Raw genomic sequence first — 19,182 nt, 5'->3', positions numbered from 1 at the left:
TCATATTTTGGTACTGGCAAAGGAAGACCCATGATGATTACACTTCAACTTCTAATTGTGTGGGTGCATGCTCGGGTGTGTCGCCATCTCCTGGCTTGCCAGGGTACGGCAGTACAGCAAGCGGGTTAATATCCCTCTGTACTGTACAGGGATTGATTGTTAACTTTCTCGCACGCGTGGGTTTTCTATTAGTAGTCGGGTTTGCTCTTCATACACGTACATTCACGAATGAATTGAGTTGGTCAAAGGCTCAAAATAAAATTGTCTCTGGTGTGGACCAATCAGTTTCAAAGACAATGCATATATTATCCAGAGTATATTTTTTGTTTACATTCTGACCACAAGTATTGTGGTTAATGCAGACATGATTCCTTGTCAAAGGTTTCAGTTTGGTGTTTTGACATCTTAACACCTGTTTTGTTGCCATGAAAAAAGGGGGAAACCTATTCTCACATTGAAGTCGAATAGATAATCTTCAAATCAAGATTGAAGTGTAATTGTTTAAACCACGAACGTACATATTCTAAGCCGGAATACTCACCTTCTTGGTTCTTTCGGTAAAGTCACGTAGAAGGGAAGTAATAAAATAATAAAAATGAAACATAATAAAATATTTCTCACGACGTTTCGGCCACAACGCAAGCAGCCGTCCTCAGGTGAAACCAGGTCTGTCGAGGCGACAGCGTCTGAATGAAACCGCACACGTGCTTGGAGCATATATATAAGCTAGGTTGGAAGGGGGGGGGGGGCGCCTTGACAAAATAATTTGCATATCAAGAGGAATTTAGCATATTTATGGGAAATGCAGTTATGTGATTAGTACTACTTATGTCCGTGCATTATGCAGGATTAGCAGCATCCAAGGGAGGGGATATGGGTAATGCAGGTATGTGATTAGTGCTACTTTGCCCTGCATTAAAGCAACATCACAGGGAGGGGATAGGGGTAGCATTAATAAAGGGAAGAAGTGTTAATAGTATGTAGCTGCAGTAACTAAAACCACCACGTAAACAACTAAAGTATAAACTACATAGTATCATCATTATACTAAATATACTCTACAATAAGCTGAGTTACTAACCGAGAAGATGGATTCTGGCTTAGCAATCATTGGAAGGACATAATAAACCATTTCGGATCTTAACTGATTGTGTTCACGTTTACGGTGACTTTCAGACCGCGTTCCACTCACTGGCATTGTATTCTCCGCAGGGAATGGATTCTTTGCTCCGCTGCATTGACATATTTTGTTTCTTCCTCTTAGTATCTTTCACACGACGGTCAACGGTACAATGTATAATAACAAATAGTATAAAAATGTATATGCCTAATACAATGTACAAAGTAATATATAGTATCGTAATTGTATAGTGAATATACAGCAGTGTGATATACATTAGGGTGGGTAGAATAATACATAGTGTAATATTACAATGGATAAGGTTAAGGGTGGTTTATAGCAATACAGTATATAATTTAATGTTGGGTTTGTCTATGGCAGTATATAGTACGGTGTAGACTCGTGTGATATAAGAGAATAAAGTTTAGATGGAAGCATATTATATTTTTTACGACGTAGAATTGTAATGTATTACTTACTGTTAGTGACTCAGCTTATTGTAGAGTATATTTAGTATAATGATGATACTATGTAGTTTATACTTTAGTTGTTTACGTGGTGGTTTTAGTTACTGCAGCTACATACTATTAACACTTCTTCCCTTTATTAATGCTACCCCTATCCCCTCCCTGTGATGCTGCTAATCCTGCATAATGCACGGGCAAAGTAGCACTAATCACATACCTGCATTTCCCATATCCCCTCCCTTGGATGCTGCTAATCCTGCATAATGCATGGACATAAGTAGTACTAATCACATACCTGCATTTCCCATATATATGCTAAATTCCTCTTGATATGCAAATTATTTTGTCAAGGCGCCCTTCCCCCCCCCTTCCAACCCAGCTTATATATATGCTCCAAGCACGTGTGCTGTTTCATTCAGACGCTGTCGCCTCGACAGACCTGGTTTCACCTGAGGACGGCTGCTTGCGTTGTGGCCGAAACGTCGTGAGAATTATTTTATTATGTTTTATTTTTATTATTTTATTACTTCCCTTCTACGTGACTTTACCGAAAGAACCAAGAAGATGAATCCCTGCAGCCACGAAAGCTTTAAATCGGAATACTCACTCAATCAACGTTTTTGGGTTTAGATCGCGTTATTTATAAATGTGTCGTAACCCTCCACCACCCGACACGGCCAATCAGTAAAAAAGTGTCACGTTGACAAAGGACACTTAGTTCACTGCTTTAGCCCACCGGTGTGTTGAAGCGTGAAACCACAACATTTACAATTTGAGTACGACGTTTCGCTGGTAATTGCATCCAGCATCATCGGGCAATTCGCCAGAATGGTGAGGCTCTGCTCTGTCTCCCGTTCTTATATAGAGCAGCAGCAGGGTGACGTCATCATTAACTCATTAACTCATCAGGTGCAAAGATTTGAGGGGGGTTATTTAATTATATACTAGATTAGTAATCAGGCTATTGTTACGATGCGAGTTGTAGATTAGTAATCATTTGGCATGTGTTTTATTGTGATTATGCTACATTAGTAATCAGTTAGTGTTTGTTTCCCTTATAAGGAATTGTAATGTATCTTATTTAATAATACGCTTCCAGGCCGCACTAAGCCTGTAGCTGTCAGAGCGATTAAAGTCATCGCAGTTGATGCGCTGAGACTATGACTGTCATCCCAGCAAATGTGAGCTTGTTAATATATCCCATTCATATTGACGCATGCGTTGTTTCCAACGCAATCCGGTGTCGCGCACCTCCTTGTCGGCTCCCCTCGCAGTGACGCAATCGCAATGCTGTTCTATTCTTGTAGATGGTTTATATTTCATATTTTCAACAACAACAAACATTACTGTCCCCTTTGGTTTGTGAGAGCAGACTGCGTCCAATTTCCACCGATTGAGAGGTGCTTATCCCAGGCCTAGAAGAGCACTTCACTGGGTCAAATGTCCACGCCGCGACGCCGCAACGTGCTCAAGGAACCGACTCTGCTCGATTGCTTTGGTAGCGGAACACATTTTTATTTTTTTTTCACAGCGAAAAGCAAAGTGCTCATAGCAACAAACTGTACACAATCAAATAGTAGAATAGCGAATTCTAAGCACACAGAAGCAGGGGACATCCCTGCCATATACATTTATAAAAATATGTTTGTCAGTGCAATATCACAGATATGTAGAGAAAAGAATCCAAGATATCTATATTTTATTTTGATTCCACTTTAACACCATCTCCCCACAGTTCTGGCAAAAAGTATACTTCAGTTTATAATGAAGGGTTACTACGCAGATTGTACACGCACACCAGTTAGCCACAAAGTGCTATATACACCGTCGCATACTGCACTCCCCATCAACGTGTGAGCGATAGGAGTTACTTAAAACACTCGAGGGTCGTTGTTGAATATGAACCTTTATCGTAAAACAAATCTCATAATTCCTTCCTAAAATTGACTTGGTCACGGTTGATAAGAGTTTGAGATTCGCGGCATCACGCACTCGCACCCCGTCCGCGGTGTCACCACCACCATCACCGCCATCGTGCACGTCATGTCCAGGCGCAAAGGACCCCCCACGCCTCCTGGCGACCAGAGAATCAACTTGCGTCTCCAATAACGTGGAGTAACCACCGCACGTGTGCTCACAAGCACATGGGCCACCGCAGCACACACCTACACACGCAACCATTGTGCAATGCCAGCTACGCAACAACGTAGCCGCGACACTCCACGAAAGTTAAGGGGTCCGTTGTGTCTGGGACCGTCCACACGAGATGGGAGCCCCTGTGGCAGTTGAGAACCCAGGCAAGGGCACGTGAGAAGAGACAGCCAGCTGACTTGCCAGCGCCGTCTCGCTCACCCAACACGTCCCACACTCGTAAGACACGGCGATAGGCGCGACTCGCTTCCGCTTGTGCCTCCGAAACACGGCACTCGCTTTCCCCTGCCAGGAGAATGCCCATTTCACGCAACCTTCATTGCCAAATGACCTGAAGCCCTTTTGACATCCCACATGGACACAGGTCTCACTGTGCACGTCACTTCACAAGAGCAATATTAATGCACGCACGCAATTGAAGGTTTGATTCTGGTTGAGTCATTATAGGTGGGTGTAAACAATAACCTAGCTATTTGAAAGCGTCCCACAAGTTCATGATATAATCGCATCGTGTACCTGCTGACAAGTGCTATCGCTCAAAATCCTGGCTATCACGGCACTTTCAGCTCTCCGTGCACCACAGCCAATGAAATCTACAGAATCACTACCGTCTATTCAAATATTGCAAATATTGAAACATCAAAAAGGTTACTTTTACACATTCAACAGCTTTTAAAATTCCAATGTGTCGGCAGAAACAAAAAGCACCAAATACGTTTTAAAAGACCATAACTGCTTTTGTGGATTTCCAAACAGCCTCATCGTCTTGTGTTACCACTGCTACCCTTCTCTTTGGGTCTTTCGGTAAAGCCACGTAGATAGACAAATAATAAAAGGCATCACTTTTCTGTCGCAACACAAGCAATCGTCATCAGGTGAAAAATACAGCAGGAGAACTGCTGAGGCAGGAAAAATATGATATATTTTTTTCACCTGATGATAATTGCTTGTGTTGCGATCGAAAAGAGATGCCTTTTATAATTTTTCTATCTACGTGGCTTTACCGAAAGACCCAGAGTATGAATTCCTGCAGTCACGAAAGCTTTAAGTCAAGATTTCACTGCTACCCTGTTGCTCTTTATTTCTCTTTGTGGCGCTTGCAAACCCTCCGAGAAGGAGCTACTCTCTTCCTCACGTCCTGCCACCAGTCATGTAGTAGTTCAGTATGGCCTGGTCTCCAGCGCTGTGAGGTCCTCTACAGCTGACTTGGCAAAGAAGACAGCAGCCCCATCGACTTCACTTAAATCATCGCGCAGGGCCCGGGGGAAGGGGAGACCTGGAGGCTCTGGCCTCTGAAATTCCATTCGACAGCTTTTGTAAAATAGAGCATCTTGAGATTAGCATCTGTTCGAATAAACCGATGCAGTCTCTTTTGAGTCCTTACATACATTCTTCCAAATAATACAACAAGGAAAAATATGCATACGTGACGGACTTTTGCACAATTGTGCGTTTTCTCCTCTGTCAGACTGCCACGAATACGTGGGACCGATGAGAATACAAATATCTCTCGTTTTTATATTCTTAGGTTTTTTCGGTAAAGTCACGTAGGTAAAAACATTAAAATTAATAAAAGTAAAATAAAATAACATAATAAAATAAAATAGAAATCTCTCGTTTGCCCTTCATCGCCTGCCCTGTTTTTTTCCAGTTGGCTTGCGATGGCTGCACGGTGGCTAATTTGCACGGCAGCACAAAGTGTCTGTACTGCACTGTGCTCGTGCACTCTCGTCTATCCGTGCTGCCTCCTGGCCTTCACGCTGCCTTCAGGTGACCCAATCACTGGCTGTGGGCCTACGACAGGGCAACCGGTTTCAGTCCTTCATATGAGAATGTTCAAAGGTGTCACCAACATTGTGTTTTGCCACCAGACATGAATAATTAAAAATTATATTGCCATCTCTAATCCTCTGTGTTGAATACATAAAATGTTATCCTGGGTTAAGTTGCTATCGCGATTGTTTTATATTAAATCTCATTTGGTGTTGGGGTTTATGGAGTTTCTGAACGTCTCCCAATGTCCACCGATGTAAAAAAATACCAATCGGAGGATAAACAGAGCTGCGAGAGCATCGATCCCGAACAACACACTTTGGTTCATAAAAATAAAAACATTCCGTGGCAAATATCAATCCAAGTAAATTTTCAGCTTCCGTTAACTGTACTTTTTTTATTTAGTCTAAACAACGTTTCGAAGCTAGCCCTTGTGTAAACTCATCTCGGCCCTGCCATAAACGAGGAGTGATTCCCTCTCTCTCTCTCCGTCTCTGCTTTTGTCCTGTAGGAAGTTTGGCCCCCGTTTAGTCTCATTTGTAAGACATTTACAACACACTTCAAACATCGCACGTTCGTGACGGTATCGTTGAGACAAGGATAGTTTTCCACCACCCTTGTGTATTTACCAGGGCGGCCACGATATCAGACTTCACGATACAATATTAGTTTGCATGGTGCGATGACTATCACAATATCAGTTGCCTGTTACTTTATGATTGTATTTTGCATTTTTATCTGTATTGTTTCTGTGTTTGTACTTCCGGTGCGGATAAACATCACTCCATATAATCCCGATACAAACGTCTTCTAATGACTTCCACTATACAATCTAACGCGTACTCCGCACGTGCTGCCGGTTATACAAGAGATCATTAAATATTCTCAGAGACTAGGAAAACGATGACTTCATATAACCACCATGCAGTCCATTACTCCGGGAAAATATTTTACAGACATTACTTAATGAGTTATCGTAATTTATTATCACTGTTTTCGTGTTATTTCAGAAATAAGGTCAGAAAAAAACGTCTATTTTTTATGATAATGCAACGATATTCTGCAAAACGGGAGATACGACAATCGAGGGCCCTACACTGTAAGAGACGTCGTAATATCCCCTTCTCGCGGCACCCCTCAAAATAATATGCGGCGCAGGCCTAACTCGATGCCGTCTGTGTGCGACATTGCTATTGCACGGCACCGCGTACCGCGAATCATGCGCGATGAGCTCCCGCTGCAACTGCATCAGAGGTCACAGCTCATAGGATACAAAGTCGACTGTCGAAGAGAGACGACGTTGGCAATCCTCCCACAAACGCCGCCAACGCACTGCCGCACAATTAGCCACACATGCGGAACAAGGTGATGTGTTGCGATGTTGATTCTTAAGTGTTGTTGTTTTGTTACATCAAACTTAATTTAATATCACATCTATATCGTTTCAATGCAATGATTACAACGATTTATTTTACATTGGCAAATATTCACATCATTTTTAATCCACGCTATTAAGAGACAGCGACACTGCAGAACGACAGCAATCGCTTGCCGTCAGAGTCGACGGCCACCCCCGGGCAGGCAGCCCACGATCCGCCACGCTCACCACATTCTCACCATAACGACGGCGCCACGCTCACCACCATGATCCGCCACGCTCACCACATTCTCACGACCACGCCACCGCCAAGTTCACTCCCACAATCCACCACGCTCACCAGATTCTCACGACGATGACGCCCCCACGCTCACCACCACGCTGACCACATTCTCACCACCACGCCGCCATTCTCACCATATTCTCACCACCACAATCATCCACCATGCTCACAACATTCAATCCCCCTCACCACCACGCCGCCGCTCAATGCGATCTCTTGTATAACCTTTAGCGCCACTCAACACTGCATTTTTTTCCTTTATACATTTTGTAAAACCATGAACACGAACGTGGCCACACGATTATAAACATAAGTCTCGTACTTCGGGGGCACAGGACTGTCACACATTCATTATGGCTGCACGGTTGGTGATGTACATTAATATTTAAGCCAAGACACCAGGAGAAGAAGAACAATTCACGTTAGGTATTTTCCAGCCGAGCAAGTTCACGTATTTGACGATAAATCAAAACGTCCATCAGCAGTAGAGGGTTCGCTGAAGAAAGAGACACACAGCTAGGGGACATTAACCCCATGTGCCAACTTGAAGTTGTAACAATAATAATAAATCATAAACGTGGGCAGGCCACAAGCACAAACTAGTCAGAGATGAGCTCACGGTGCCTGCAGGCCCTGATAAGGGATGTGGGCGATGAGGCCTTGCTGAATCATGCACGGTGCTCATGAGTTATGATCCTTGGAAAGGCCCACGTTTCCATCCTGTGGTCGTTGCTGCTGCTGCTGCTGCGCCCCACGCATCTGAGAAGTCGCAGAGGCAGGACTTGCACTTCTTGAGAAACCTGGAGACGACCTCGAAGCAGAATGTATGGCAGACAGGGGTAGCATCGTTGATGCAAAGCCTGATCGGCTGCTATGCCCAACCGGCTGCTGGTGCTGCTGCTGCAGCTGCTGCGTGTCTGAGAGGAGAGCGAAGGCTTGTTGCCGCCACTCCACGTCGCGCACGGCGGCCCAGTTGCTCCGAGCAGACGTGGACAGGGCAGCCATTGCTTCTTCAGCCCCTGGGGCAGGAGGTAGTGGGTAGACTGACCCTCCCATGCCGGCCCTCATTCCATCTACGAGGATCTTTGGAGTTGGGATCCCTTCAGGCTGCTGAGAATGTAGCGGCAGGTGGCTAAACATTTGCCTGTGCCAGCTCGCAGACGCCAGCGACGGCTGCGTCCGTAGGCCGGCACGAGCGGTCTTCGGGTCCAGAGAGCGTCCGTAGCCGTCCTGTGGCTGTGCCTGTCCACACAAAACATTTGTTAAGCGAAAACACAATTTCAGCGATTGTATTACCAGAGATGCTGTGGAAACAGAGGCTCAACATATTTTGGCATCACTGCGAATACGATCGTCTTATGATAACGCTTTTAAATTCCCTCCCACCGTTTCTCTTTCTCAAGCTCTTGTAACCTTGCTCAATTCAAGAAACGTGTAACACTCTCGTCAATTACACATTTGGTTGCGCTGTTTGTTGCTGACCGTCAGAATAAAAATGGAAGCAGCATGGAGTTGGTAGCACGGATAGCTGAGGGACATGAGAGTCAACCTAGGGAGTGGGAGCAAAAGAGAATGCAACCTCTCACTGAGCAAAATTTGGAATTATTTGCTTTATCTACCATCGAATCGTTGATATGGGGATGCTCACATGGGGAGAAAGTAGAGTTGATTACCAATCACGGTCACAGGCATAGCGTGCGGCGATGGGCGTTCACGGACGCACTCACCGTGCCCCGCTCCACTCCGCGCACCTCCGCCCAGCCACCGCACGTCTCCATCTCGTGGTCCGCCGCTGCTGACTCAAAGCTTCCCCCCCCCGTGCCGCGGCTGCGCTGGCCGCAGCGCATGGCGCTGACCCGCAGATCGCTCCCTTCCTCGTCGGCAGGCGGGAGGGAGGCGGGCGACGGTGTCACCGCGTCGTCTCGCCACGGCGGCCGTGGGCGGCAGTCAAGGCCGTCCCGGACTCCGTGGTGGGCTGCGTCGACGGGGGGAGACCGGCATGGCGGAGAGCGTGCCGCCCCCGCGCCCCCGTCGGGATTCTTTGGGCCGTCGGCTGCGCGTAGCGCGCTCCAGCGGCTCGGGGAGAGCGACTGCGCTCGCAGAATGCTGCTGCTGCCACCTCCGCCAGCGGCGCCGCTGTACGCTTCTCGGCTCGGCGACGGCGAGCAGGGTCTGCCGGAGGAGCCGCGCCGGTACGGCGACAGGGAGTGCGCGCGGTGGCCTCGGGGCCGGCTGGGCACCAGCGAGTCGCGGCTCTGCTGCATTTGCTGTTGCGTCGCCGACTCCTGCTGCCGTGATGCACGCTCGCAAAACGGCACGGACAGCCGGCTCACAGAAGCCTGCTGCTGGAAGTGATGGTGGATAAGATGGTGGTGGTGTGGAGGGTGGTGTTGATGTTGAACCTGCGAAAGCTTATTGGACGCCAACTGTTCCGTGTAGTGCGCGGCGAAGGGATCGATCGTGGAGTCGTCACGAGGGTCGGACGCAGCTCTGCCAGGAGAGTACGCTCGGCCCGGAGAGTACGCGCAGGCAGGAGAGTACAGGCGGCCGGGAGAATACGCACGGCTGGGAGAGGCGTTGGGAGACGACGACCTTTCCCCTTCACCTGTGCACGGCGACCCCTCCCGGCTCACGCTCATCTGGCTGGGCGACAATGACGCGTTCATCAACTGGCCGGGGGAGGGAGCCACACTCTCGCTGTTGATGCTCATCGCGTGTGGAGAGTAGCTGTCCCAGCACGCCCTGCCAAAGCCTGCACCGTGCTGATGCTGCTTGTCCCCTGCGCTGCCCTGCTGTGCCGACTTGCCACCCTCGGAGTAGGGGAAGGCGCGGAACTGAGAGGTGAGACTCTCAACCTCGGCGTCAAAGCTGGAGCCTGGGGCCTTGTAGAGCTTCACGCGGGGGCCCTGAGGCCCCCACCCGTCCCCTGTGGAGGACAAAGCTGCGGTGGTCGAGTCTTCTGCTCTGTGATCTCCGGGGCGCCTTGCAAGGCCAGCAATCGCGTCCACCTCGTCGTCCTCGTCATCCTCGTCGTCATCGTCCTCGTTCTCTTCCTCCTCCCGGTCACCGTCGGAGACTTCTGCATCAGAGAACTGGTGGTCTCCAGATGACTTCTTGTGGGCGTTCTCAAGCGCTGTGGGGAGAGAACAGGAAACGGCAGCGAGTCAATGCAGTGTAACGCTATTTTTCGCTCAGGGGGGCACATGCGAAGAGGTGCTATGTAAAACACACGCTCCTGAACGCTCCTGAGCAAAGCACTTCTCCAATGCGATTCGCAAGAAATCGTTGAATTCCTATGAACGACACGAGAGCTCACTACCAGTCATTGTGTGTTCCACGGCAGTGGTATCAAAATTATTTTTGTAATTCACTCGTGGTTGCTTAAAAATGTGGGGCCTGGTTTGTGAATGGCATGTAGGAGGATGAATATCAACGTGAGAAGTCGATTTTTTTCGTCACATAAAATGTTTAGCACGCTTTTACAGCAAGTTCATTAACTCAGCCCATCATCAATTGGGGGTCTATAAAATCAGTATCACTCTGTGGAGAATTAAAGTGGTTGTCCTATGGATAAACTCATCCTCACCATAGGAATATGGAATTTCCACCACTGACTCAGGGCTGTAAACAGGCGATGAGCACCAATACCACAATGGTCATTTCAGCAGGAAATCATTTTTTGCTGAAACCATTGAATGGCAATGAGTTGATATGTGAGAGTGTGCCGAGTGGCTGACTTAACGTACGGTTGGTTCCCTGCAAACGAGCGTGACACACGAGTGACAGCGCGCCTGCCGGGTCGCCGTATCAAGATGGCAGCACGTGTGGCCGCGTCGCATCAAAATGCGGAAGAGGTGCGGAGCAGACGCCACGGCCCGGAAGCGTGAAATGAATGTAATTAGCTGTGACTCACCCACTTATCCATCCTGCCCACGCGCTCGCCCACGCGCTCGCTCATTCGTCAAGCCCCCCCCCCCCCCCCCAATGCTGTACTTCCTGCAGGCTCTGACGTCAAACGTAATCGGCCCGCGAGGCTGCTGTGCCCCCGGAGCTGGCATGGAGATGGAAGCGTGGGAGTTCCTTCGCCACTGTACTAAACCAATGGCCGTCCCTATGGCAGCTCCCGCACAGCCAAAAAGCGTCGCTCTTCCCTCCCTTCCGCGGATCACAGTGGGCAGGGAATTAAGTGAGAGTTTGAAGAGTGTGTGCGCAAGCAACGAGGAGCCAAGTGCGCATGTTCACCTCTCGCAAGAGCGGAGCGCGGCTGTCGATTTTACCCCTTTCTGGAGCTCTGCGATGTTTGTGTGTACGCACGTGTGTTTGTGCGGGTGTGCGTGTACGCACAAGTGTCGTGGTGACGTCAACGCCATATAGTGGCGAATGGCGGTTGTTGTTGTACGCACGTGTGTGTGTGTGTACGGGTGTGTGTGTGTACGGGTGCGCTGAACACTTCTGTGCTTTACTGCATCAGGTGGTCCTTGAAAATGGAACTCTTTTGGCCTCATTCATATTGAGTTTGTTTTGGGCGAATTTGCACGACTGCTACTCACACCAACTCTCTCCCAGTGGTTCGCATCACTAAACAAACAGCCAACCTGGTAATGCAGTAGCGGTGCGTTAGGTGCACGGCGTGAACTCCCGTAACGCCGTGCGGGTACCACACCCCGATGCCCTACAGCGACCCACCGGGTGACCACGTGGGTTCTATTGCTGGGTGATAGTGCACGACGATCGCCACGAGCGATGGGCACCAATGCTGATTGCTTGTTTGTATGCGTCCGTCAGTCGTGTTGGCTGCCGGTGTTTTGTAAACGAGGCGCTGGACTGGAACGATCATTTGGCCACGCTTTAAAATCCGTTAAATCCTAAAGCGCAGCACATGAAGGGAAGCACCCGCGTGACATCCCCGACATTTCGTCTTCAGGGATTTTTCCAGCGAAAAATATTTCCAATCGCAATTAATGATAAATCACAAATTCCGTTCCCCCGCATCTGCATGTCGCCGCTAACCGCGGGCGAGCACGCCGCTGGAATATTAATGTTGCGTCAGCGGGGTCAAGCCCAGGAGAGCGAGCCACGCGTGTGCCGGCCAGCGCACCGTCACGCTGACCGCCGTGGAGCAGGAGAACGAGCGAGGGGCGTGAGGCAGGCACCGTCGCTCTGGCAACTGGTGCGGCGCGAGAGAGAGGGGACGGGATTGCTCAGGCTGCAGGGCTACAGATTCGAGTCGGTTACTACACGTTTAGCTAAACGATAATGAGATAGTGTGTTTTTTAAGAGATTGTAATTTCCTAACTATTTCATCCCTATTGTGCCATAGGTGTCACGTCATGAGATGAGGCCAACCTTTCAGATCTCTTGCTGTGCAGTGTAACCCTACGCGATAGAGAATGTCCTACGGAAGTGGATATCACAGAACTACCTCTGAGATCCCTTAGAATGACCTGTGGTACCTCACGGTACAGGGCAGCACATGAGAGTAATATTAGTGGTACTAAAGTCTAAACAATATTAACATTTCTCAGAGCTGAAATTTTCCCCGATTCAGTGCAGAACCAAATTTGTGTTGTCATTGGTGACCGATTTTAGACCACCAACTCACTATACTTAAGAACCCGGGTTTAATCACAGGCAAATGAGACCTGAATTCAAACCCAGGATCTTGGCAGTGCCAAACCAGCTCTCTGACCTCTTGGTTTTCAGAAGGAATCTCAAAAAGTAAACCGACATGAAGACAGCAGGAAAGCGTATTCTATGGAAGTTGTCCTTGCATAAGTAAGGTTGGTGGATCACACAATTTAGTGAAACTCCTAGTATCAAAAGGGCATCTATATTGTATTGAGTGTTAGCCCCGTCGCACTCCGGGGTTTTCTCTGGGTACTCTGATTTATCCCCAATTGTATAAACACTCAATATTAATTGAGTTGGCCAAACATGGCAATGAAGGATCACAGAGCTTGGGCAATTGTCGGCACAGGCACTGGCTGCCTCCCCCTGCTTTTCTGTGGTTTCCCGCATCTCCACGTGAAAACTGTACGCATTACAAGTTCTCGACCGTTCGAAGATGCACTTGGTACGGAGCACAACGCCACTGCTATGCAACGATAACTAGTTATGACCGTTACTGCACGGGGGTTCACATGACCCCGATCCAGCGCGCCCCCCCCCCCGTCTTGGACGTGCTGGACGTGCGGTCTTACCGGCCTCCTCGGGGTCCGTGTCGTCCACCGGAACCAGGGTGAGACCCATCTCCAGGCATTTCTTACTGTGAGTCTTGGACTTCATGTGCTTTGTGAGGTTTCCTAGGAGAGATTGCACAAAATGTACAGATTTAAACGAGCAAATGCACTAAACGCCTTGACAAGTTAAATATGAAAGAGAGTTTAAGCGTCCTTACAGAAGACTTCGTTGTACGATGTACTCAATAGTTAAAAGTACATTTGACGTTTGGGCCATACTAATAGCACAAGGCTATCGTAAAGTGATATGTCTCAGATAAGGGTACAGACGGTTACAGTCTGCCAGTAGAGGGCGATGTTGCCACGTGGTAATTTTTTTGTGGGTTATTTTGTAACTTGGCAAGTTTTGCCCATGAAACCAGCACATATGGCCCACAAAAATTTTCGAATGACGTCACGGAATCTTTAACGACCACTGCGGGGCAGATGGCGCGCGGTGTTTTTGTTGTACTTTCTGGTCGCTACGCCCCAGCAGTATTCACCAGAGCGACCGCCGGGCTCAAAACCACAGCCTCTGCGACAAAGCGGCAAAACGCGCTGCCATGAGGTTACGTCGCGGCCGCTAGGCCACAAGGGAGCACAGAAGAGATGTGAAAGTCTGGACGCCCATGTAAGCCACATGAGGTACTGGGGCACTACGTGGAAAATCGGCCCCTGCGTGTTTGTAGTGCGGGGCCCGGGGTCGCCACAGGTGGCTAGATTCAGTCAAGGACTGCGCGCTTCAACACCACGCCAGTGTGGAAGACTTTAAAGGCATGCGAGGTGTTCACAAAAACTTAAAACAGTTTCACAAAACGCACATCGGCAGTCTGATCTGCCGTCAGATTCGGTCCGCTGAAATGTGCTCCTGGCAAAAGCGGGGGATGAGGATTTGGGCAGCCGGAGCTGAAAACCTCTGCTCAGATGAACCGCTACTTTTAGTAACAATCATAATTATAATAATTTCAGCTTGTGACACGCCAAGCGATATTCGCTCACTCCTGAATATAAAGAGAATCACTCGGAGGGGCGACGGGCCACAGAAAGGCAGGAAGGCACCCAGGCGGAAAGTCAGTGCCCAAGCTGTGCGATCCCCCTATGTTTACATGTGGGAGGACACCGAGGCAACTGGAGAAAACCCACGCGTGCGAGGGGGAAACACGTTATCCCATACAGAGGGAACAGGTGGTGGCCACATTTGCGATGTTACAGCGTTCTCTTGACCGGCCAGGTTATATAGCACCTCGACGCCCACAGGAAGGGAATGTTGCAACATCTGTGTGGCGATCCACCAACTCTCCCTCCCTCCAGAGCGCTGGACTACATGCCACGCGCAAAGCCACCACCACCCGACAAATGAAATAAAATCGACGTCCACTCGGAAGCACTAGCTCAAGGCCCCAGGCTGTCTGTTACAGTGGGGGGGGGGGGGGGCACAGGGGGGTGAAGCGTGGAGGAGTGCGTCGGCACACACAGGAGTGAGAGAGACAGTGTGGCGTGCACAACGCCAGAGCATAGAATGCACATTACATGCACTGACACATACTGTAGGCGCAAAATCTGCATTAAACACACGAGAATATCTGCGTAGATTTAACATATGAATTCAGTTCCATTTTTTTTTTACAGTTGCTGAGCACAGGCCCAAAACGTCAAGCGGCCAGCAACAATCAGCACTCTCAAAGTTGTAACAGATAAGAGTCACCAAAACTGTCATATCGAGCAGGGGGTTATTGCTAAGAGCTTCGGAGAAGAGAGATGATTGGGAAGACAAACCCCAAGGTGGACAATGCCGTTGTTGTGCAGCATATTTGTTGCATGTGGGAGGGTGGGAGGGTGGCAGGGGGTGGGAGGGTGGCAGGGGGGTGGAGGGGCAGGGACGGGGGGGGATATTTGAGATGGAGTGGGAAGGAGCTGTGGCACGAGGGGTTAGACGGCCGCACCTTTGGTCTTGAAGGCGAAGCTGCAGATGTGGCAGCGGTAGGGCCGCAGGTCAGAATGCGAGCGGATGTGCTTGCGCAGCATGCTGGGCTTCTTGCAGCGGATGCCGCACTCCTCGCACACGTACTTGCCTCGCCCGCGGCCCCGCACGTACACGTACTCCTCGTTCGACTTGTACCTGCGAGAGGCCGAGGGGCGGCACGGGGGCCAACACCGCCATCAGCGCCGGATTTCCACGCTTACCCTCACCAGCGGAGCTCAGGGGAGGAGGCGACGTCACTCACGGACAGCCTCCGCTACGGCGCTCTGATAGCCCACAACCATTACTGGCAGCAGACAGCGGCGCCAGAGACGCTCACAACAGCATACGACCATTGACGCGACGAACAAATCACGGTCAGAGCATGGCGATCCACACCGCATGGCGCCGGGTGAATCAAGGTTAGCACGAGCTGGCTGTAAATCAAACCAAACACTGTGCCGAGTCTCGTAGAAACCGAGGCACCTCAGTGCTTGTTACCCTTGCGTTACCCGGTTGTGTGTCTCTCTAAAGCCAACGCACAATTGTATCAAGATCAACAACTATGATCAATCCACTGCTTTATGAAGGCCATCCGCACGCCGCTGCTTTCATGGTGCTGCAATGTAACAATCCACTTTATTGCCTACACACAACCTGACTTCAATTTTCCTTCTCCACAGTGGACATCCTCTTGGGGTTCAAACATTGTGCCAAATGGCATACGTATAAAATTTCGATTTAAAGCTTTCGTGACTGCAGGGATTCATCGTCTTGGTTCTTTCGGTAAAGTCACGTAGAAGGAAAAAAATAAAATAATAAAAATAAAACAATAAAATAATTCTCACGACGTTTCGGCCACAATGCAAGCAGCCGTCTTCAGGTGGAGAACAGGTCTGTCAAGTAGACTCTGTCAAGTAGACTCTGTCTACTAGACTCTGTCTACTTGACAGACCTGTTCTCCACCTGAAGATGGCTGCTTGCGTTGTGGCCGAAATGTCGTGAGAATTATTTAATGTTTTATTTTCATTATTTTATTATTTTCCTTCTACGTGACTTTACCGAAAAAACCAAGACAATAGGCATACGTATCGTTTGAAATGTACGGTGTTTCCAGTCAGCGCCAATTGATACTCTCGGGTGCGTTCCCTCCCTGGCTGGCACTCCTTCACCAGTCTCGCCCTCTGGCTACCGTCCCCTTCTAGCGACGTGTCCTGCTCCAAAGCGCACTTGATTTTCTCACATGTCAATGCGATGTGTGTTAACCTGTGTTGTGTTCTCTAACGCATGTGAGCCTCTCTCTGCCCTCTCATTGCAATTCCAAACGTGCGTCACCACCATGGTTCTTGATGCGCTCTTCAGCATTTTGTTCCATTTTCCTCATCAATTTCAGCGTTTTAGATCCAAGTGTCACAGTAGGCACGCTGATTTACGTTCTTCTTGATGCACATTGCTTTTCATCATCGAGTGCGTGAATTAACCCGCTCGTAACAAATAGGAGAGCATGCCACTCAGTTGCTCAGAAAGCCACGTCCGTGCGTGCGTCCGTGTTTCATACGCAACTGGCAGGGCGCGGCCAGCAATGGAGTAGTCTCCGTGAGCCTGGCGATCAAGGCAACTACCGAAGAATGGATGGTGGGAGATTGTCAGGGCAGAATCTTGGGGGTTGCTGCGTGTCTCCTGTGCAGTAGTTGCAGGATCTGGCGGAGAGGTGGAACTCGTTGGCTATGAGGTGCGGTGGTATCAACGGTTTTGGCCACAATTGTGCTTTGATTTCGATCTGCACTCACAACATGTTGGGTAGCATTGTCCTAGATCCTATGTATTTTACGCATGTCTCTGTCTGTATTTCGCCACGTATCTGTACGTGCAAATGCAAAATCGTGCATGAGCCTGCACGTCTCTGAGAATGTGCTCACGGCTCCAGGAATATTCACCACTTGTGCTCTCATGGAACGAACGGCCACCCCCACAAGCCTCTCCATCTTAGTTTGGGGGCTTTAACAGGACCACGGAGGTTATTCTGGCAGCGCCACGTGAATCAAGACCTGGTATTTGCAACGGAAACATCGCAAGCTGCTCCAAAGGGTGGGGGGTACTGGCAGTGGAATCGACGTTGCACAGCCAAACATAACCCACACGCACACGGTCCGCACGACGCACTGTACACAAGGTCACGTGGGTCAGAGCACGGCACGCGGGGCTCACGCTGGCCACAGAGGTAAGCGGCAGTCTATCCGCCGAGTTCCTCTTTGTGTGGAAGATTCGAAGAATTTCATTTCAGGACAGGTTCAACAACGGATACAGGGCGGCACACAGCATGAACCACAGTTTTGTTAACCAGGAACATGTGGTCCTGATGACTTTGCCATGTTTGTAGGACAGGCAATGCAATGGTTTCTAGAGGTTGGCTACCAAAGTGACACATTGATGCAGAAAGTGGCATCAATGTAAAGCGAATTAGCATCTGTGTTCGGGTGGCAGGAACTGATTTGGACCGAGATCTGGTAACGGTGTTGCTGTGTTGAAATTCATTGCAGCCTACTGCGCAGTGGTGACAGAAGTAGGCTGGTTTTTGGTCAACAATGCAAATGGTGGCGACCCCGGTGGAGCCTGGGTGTTGGCCATGAGGCATGGGAGAAGATTTCAGCCATGGTGGTGCTCATTCAGCTGCCATTGTACCAATCAATGTCAATTTAGACCCGAGCTGCACACAGAATAGCAACGTTATTCCCCTGAATTTGTATTCGGCGTCGTGCCACAAAACGGCAATATTCTTACAAACACGAATTGGGTAAACTGCATTCAGAATGCGTTCTCTCTGAGTTTCAGAATGGCAATGGGTCAGCGACGGCCAAGACGGCGTGACCGCAAAACAAGAGATAGAAAAGTTACAGCCGAATTGAGACGATGGCGGAATCCGAGCGGCATTATGTAATGAGGTCGGGCTCGCTGCGCCGGCAAGGGGCGGCCGCTGTTTTCTGTAAACCGGGGCTCAAGGTGGCTCCTGCTGCTGCAGGGCATCCAACGAACTGCATTTATATAAAAAAAGGTCATACCTACTTCAAGATATTTGTTGAAAATCTCCTTTATCCAACAGCAAAAAAATTAATTTCTGGCTTGTAACGCGCCGCACGGTTACTCGCTCACTTGGCAAGAAAAAAAAACGACTCAGAGGTGCGCGGAGGAACCACAGACAAGCGGGGAAGGCCACAGATGGGCGGTGGACTGGCGTTACCAACAATTTCCCAAGCTCTGCAGTCCTTTATATATTAAGGTGTTTTCAGCCAATTAATGAGTGTTTACATGTGGGAGGAAACCGGAGCACCTAAAGAAAACCCACACGTGCGAGGGGGAAACACTCTATCCCAAATAGATGGAACAGGTGGAGTCCAAGTTTTCGGCACCACTTCTGACAAGCCAGGGTATGGCACCTCCTCACCACCCACGGACATGGAGTTTCCCCAATGTGTGAGCCACCAACCCTCCCTGCCTAGTGCTAAATTATAAGCCACGTGCATAGCCATCACTGACTGGCTGATAAACAATCAAAGAGAGAATATCTGGCGATCCTGCTGCTGCAAAAGCACAAGCGCAAACAACAACAACACAGCTCGACACATTCATCAATAACACTGTGTGGCCTTAAAAGGAAAATATAATAGGTGACATTTCAGGCAATGGTCCTTCTTCACAGTAAATTCTGATGGAATATCTGTAATGCCTAAAACTCTTCCCAATTTCATTCTCTTCACACTGTCAAATTGACTTTGCCATAACATTAGAGTTAGGGTTACTAATTCCAATTTTAATTTACCTTCAAGGAATCCAT

At 49.0% G+C, this 19,182-nt stretch overlaps 1 protein-coding gene across 4 annotated transcripts in view; it reads right to left on the bottom strand.

Annotated features, from left to right (window-relative positions):
• Nucleotides 1–3,094: 3,094 nt before the first annotated feature.
• Nucleotides 3,095–19,182, bottom strand: part of HIVEP2 (HIVEP zinc finger 2) — a 165,472-nt gene continuing 149,384 nt past the window's right edge. For all 4 annotated transcript variants that reach the window (XM_078866219.1, XM_078866220.1, XM_078866222.1 and 1 more), the window contains 4 exons: nt 15,334–15,509; nt 13,373–13,474; nt 8,900–10,305; nt 3,095–8,414 (listed from right to left, as the gene is read on the bottom strand). In XM_078866219.1, the coding sequence (XP_078722345.1) occupies nt 7,854–8,414; nt 8,900–10,305; nt 13,373–13,474; nt 15,334–15,509 (2,245 nt within the window). In that variant the 3' untranslated portion in view covers nt 3,095–7,853. The remainder of the gene's footprint in view (nt 8,415–8,899; nt 10,306–13,372; nt 13,475–15,333; nt 15,510–19,182) is intronic.

Source organism: Lampetra fluviatilis, chromosome 22 (assembly GCF_964198595.1).
Source record: "Lampetra fluviatilis chromosome 22, kcLamFluv1.1, whole genome shotgun sequence".
Lineage (NCBI taxonomy): Eukaryota > Metazoa > Chordata > Hyperoartia > Petromyzontiformes > Petromyzontidae > Lampetra > Lampetra fluviatilis.
Note: the sequence above shows the minus strand (reverse complement) of the source record. Positions and strands in the feature narration are given on the sequence as shown.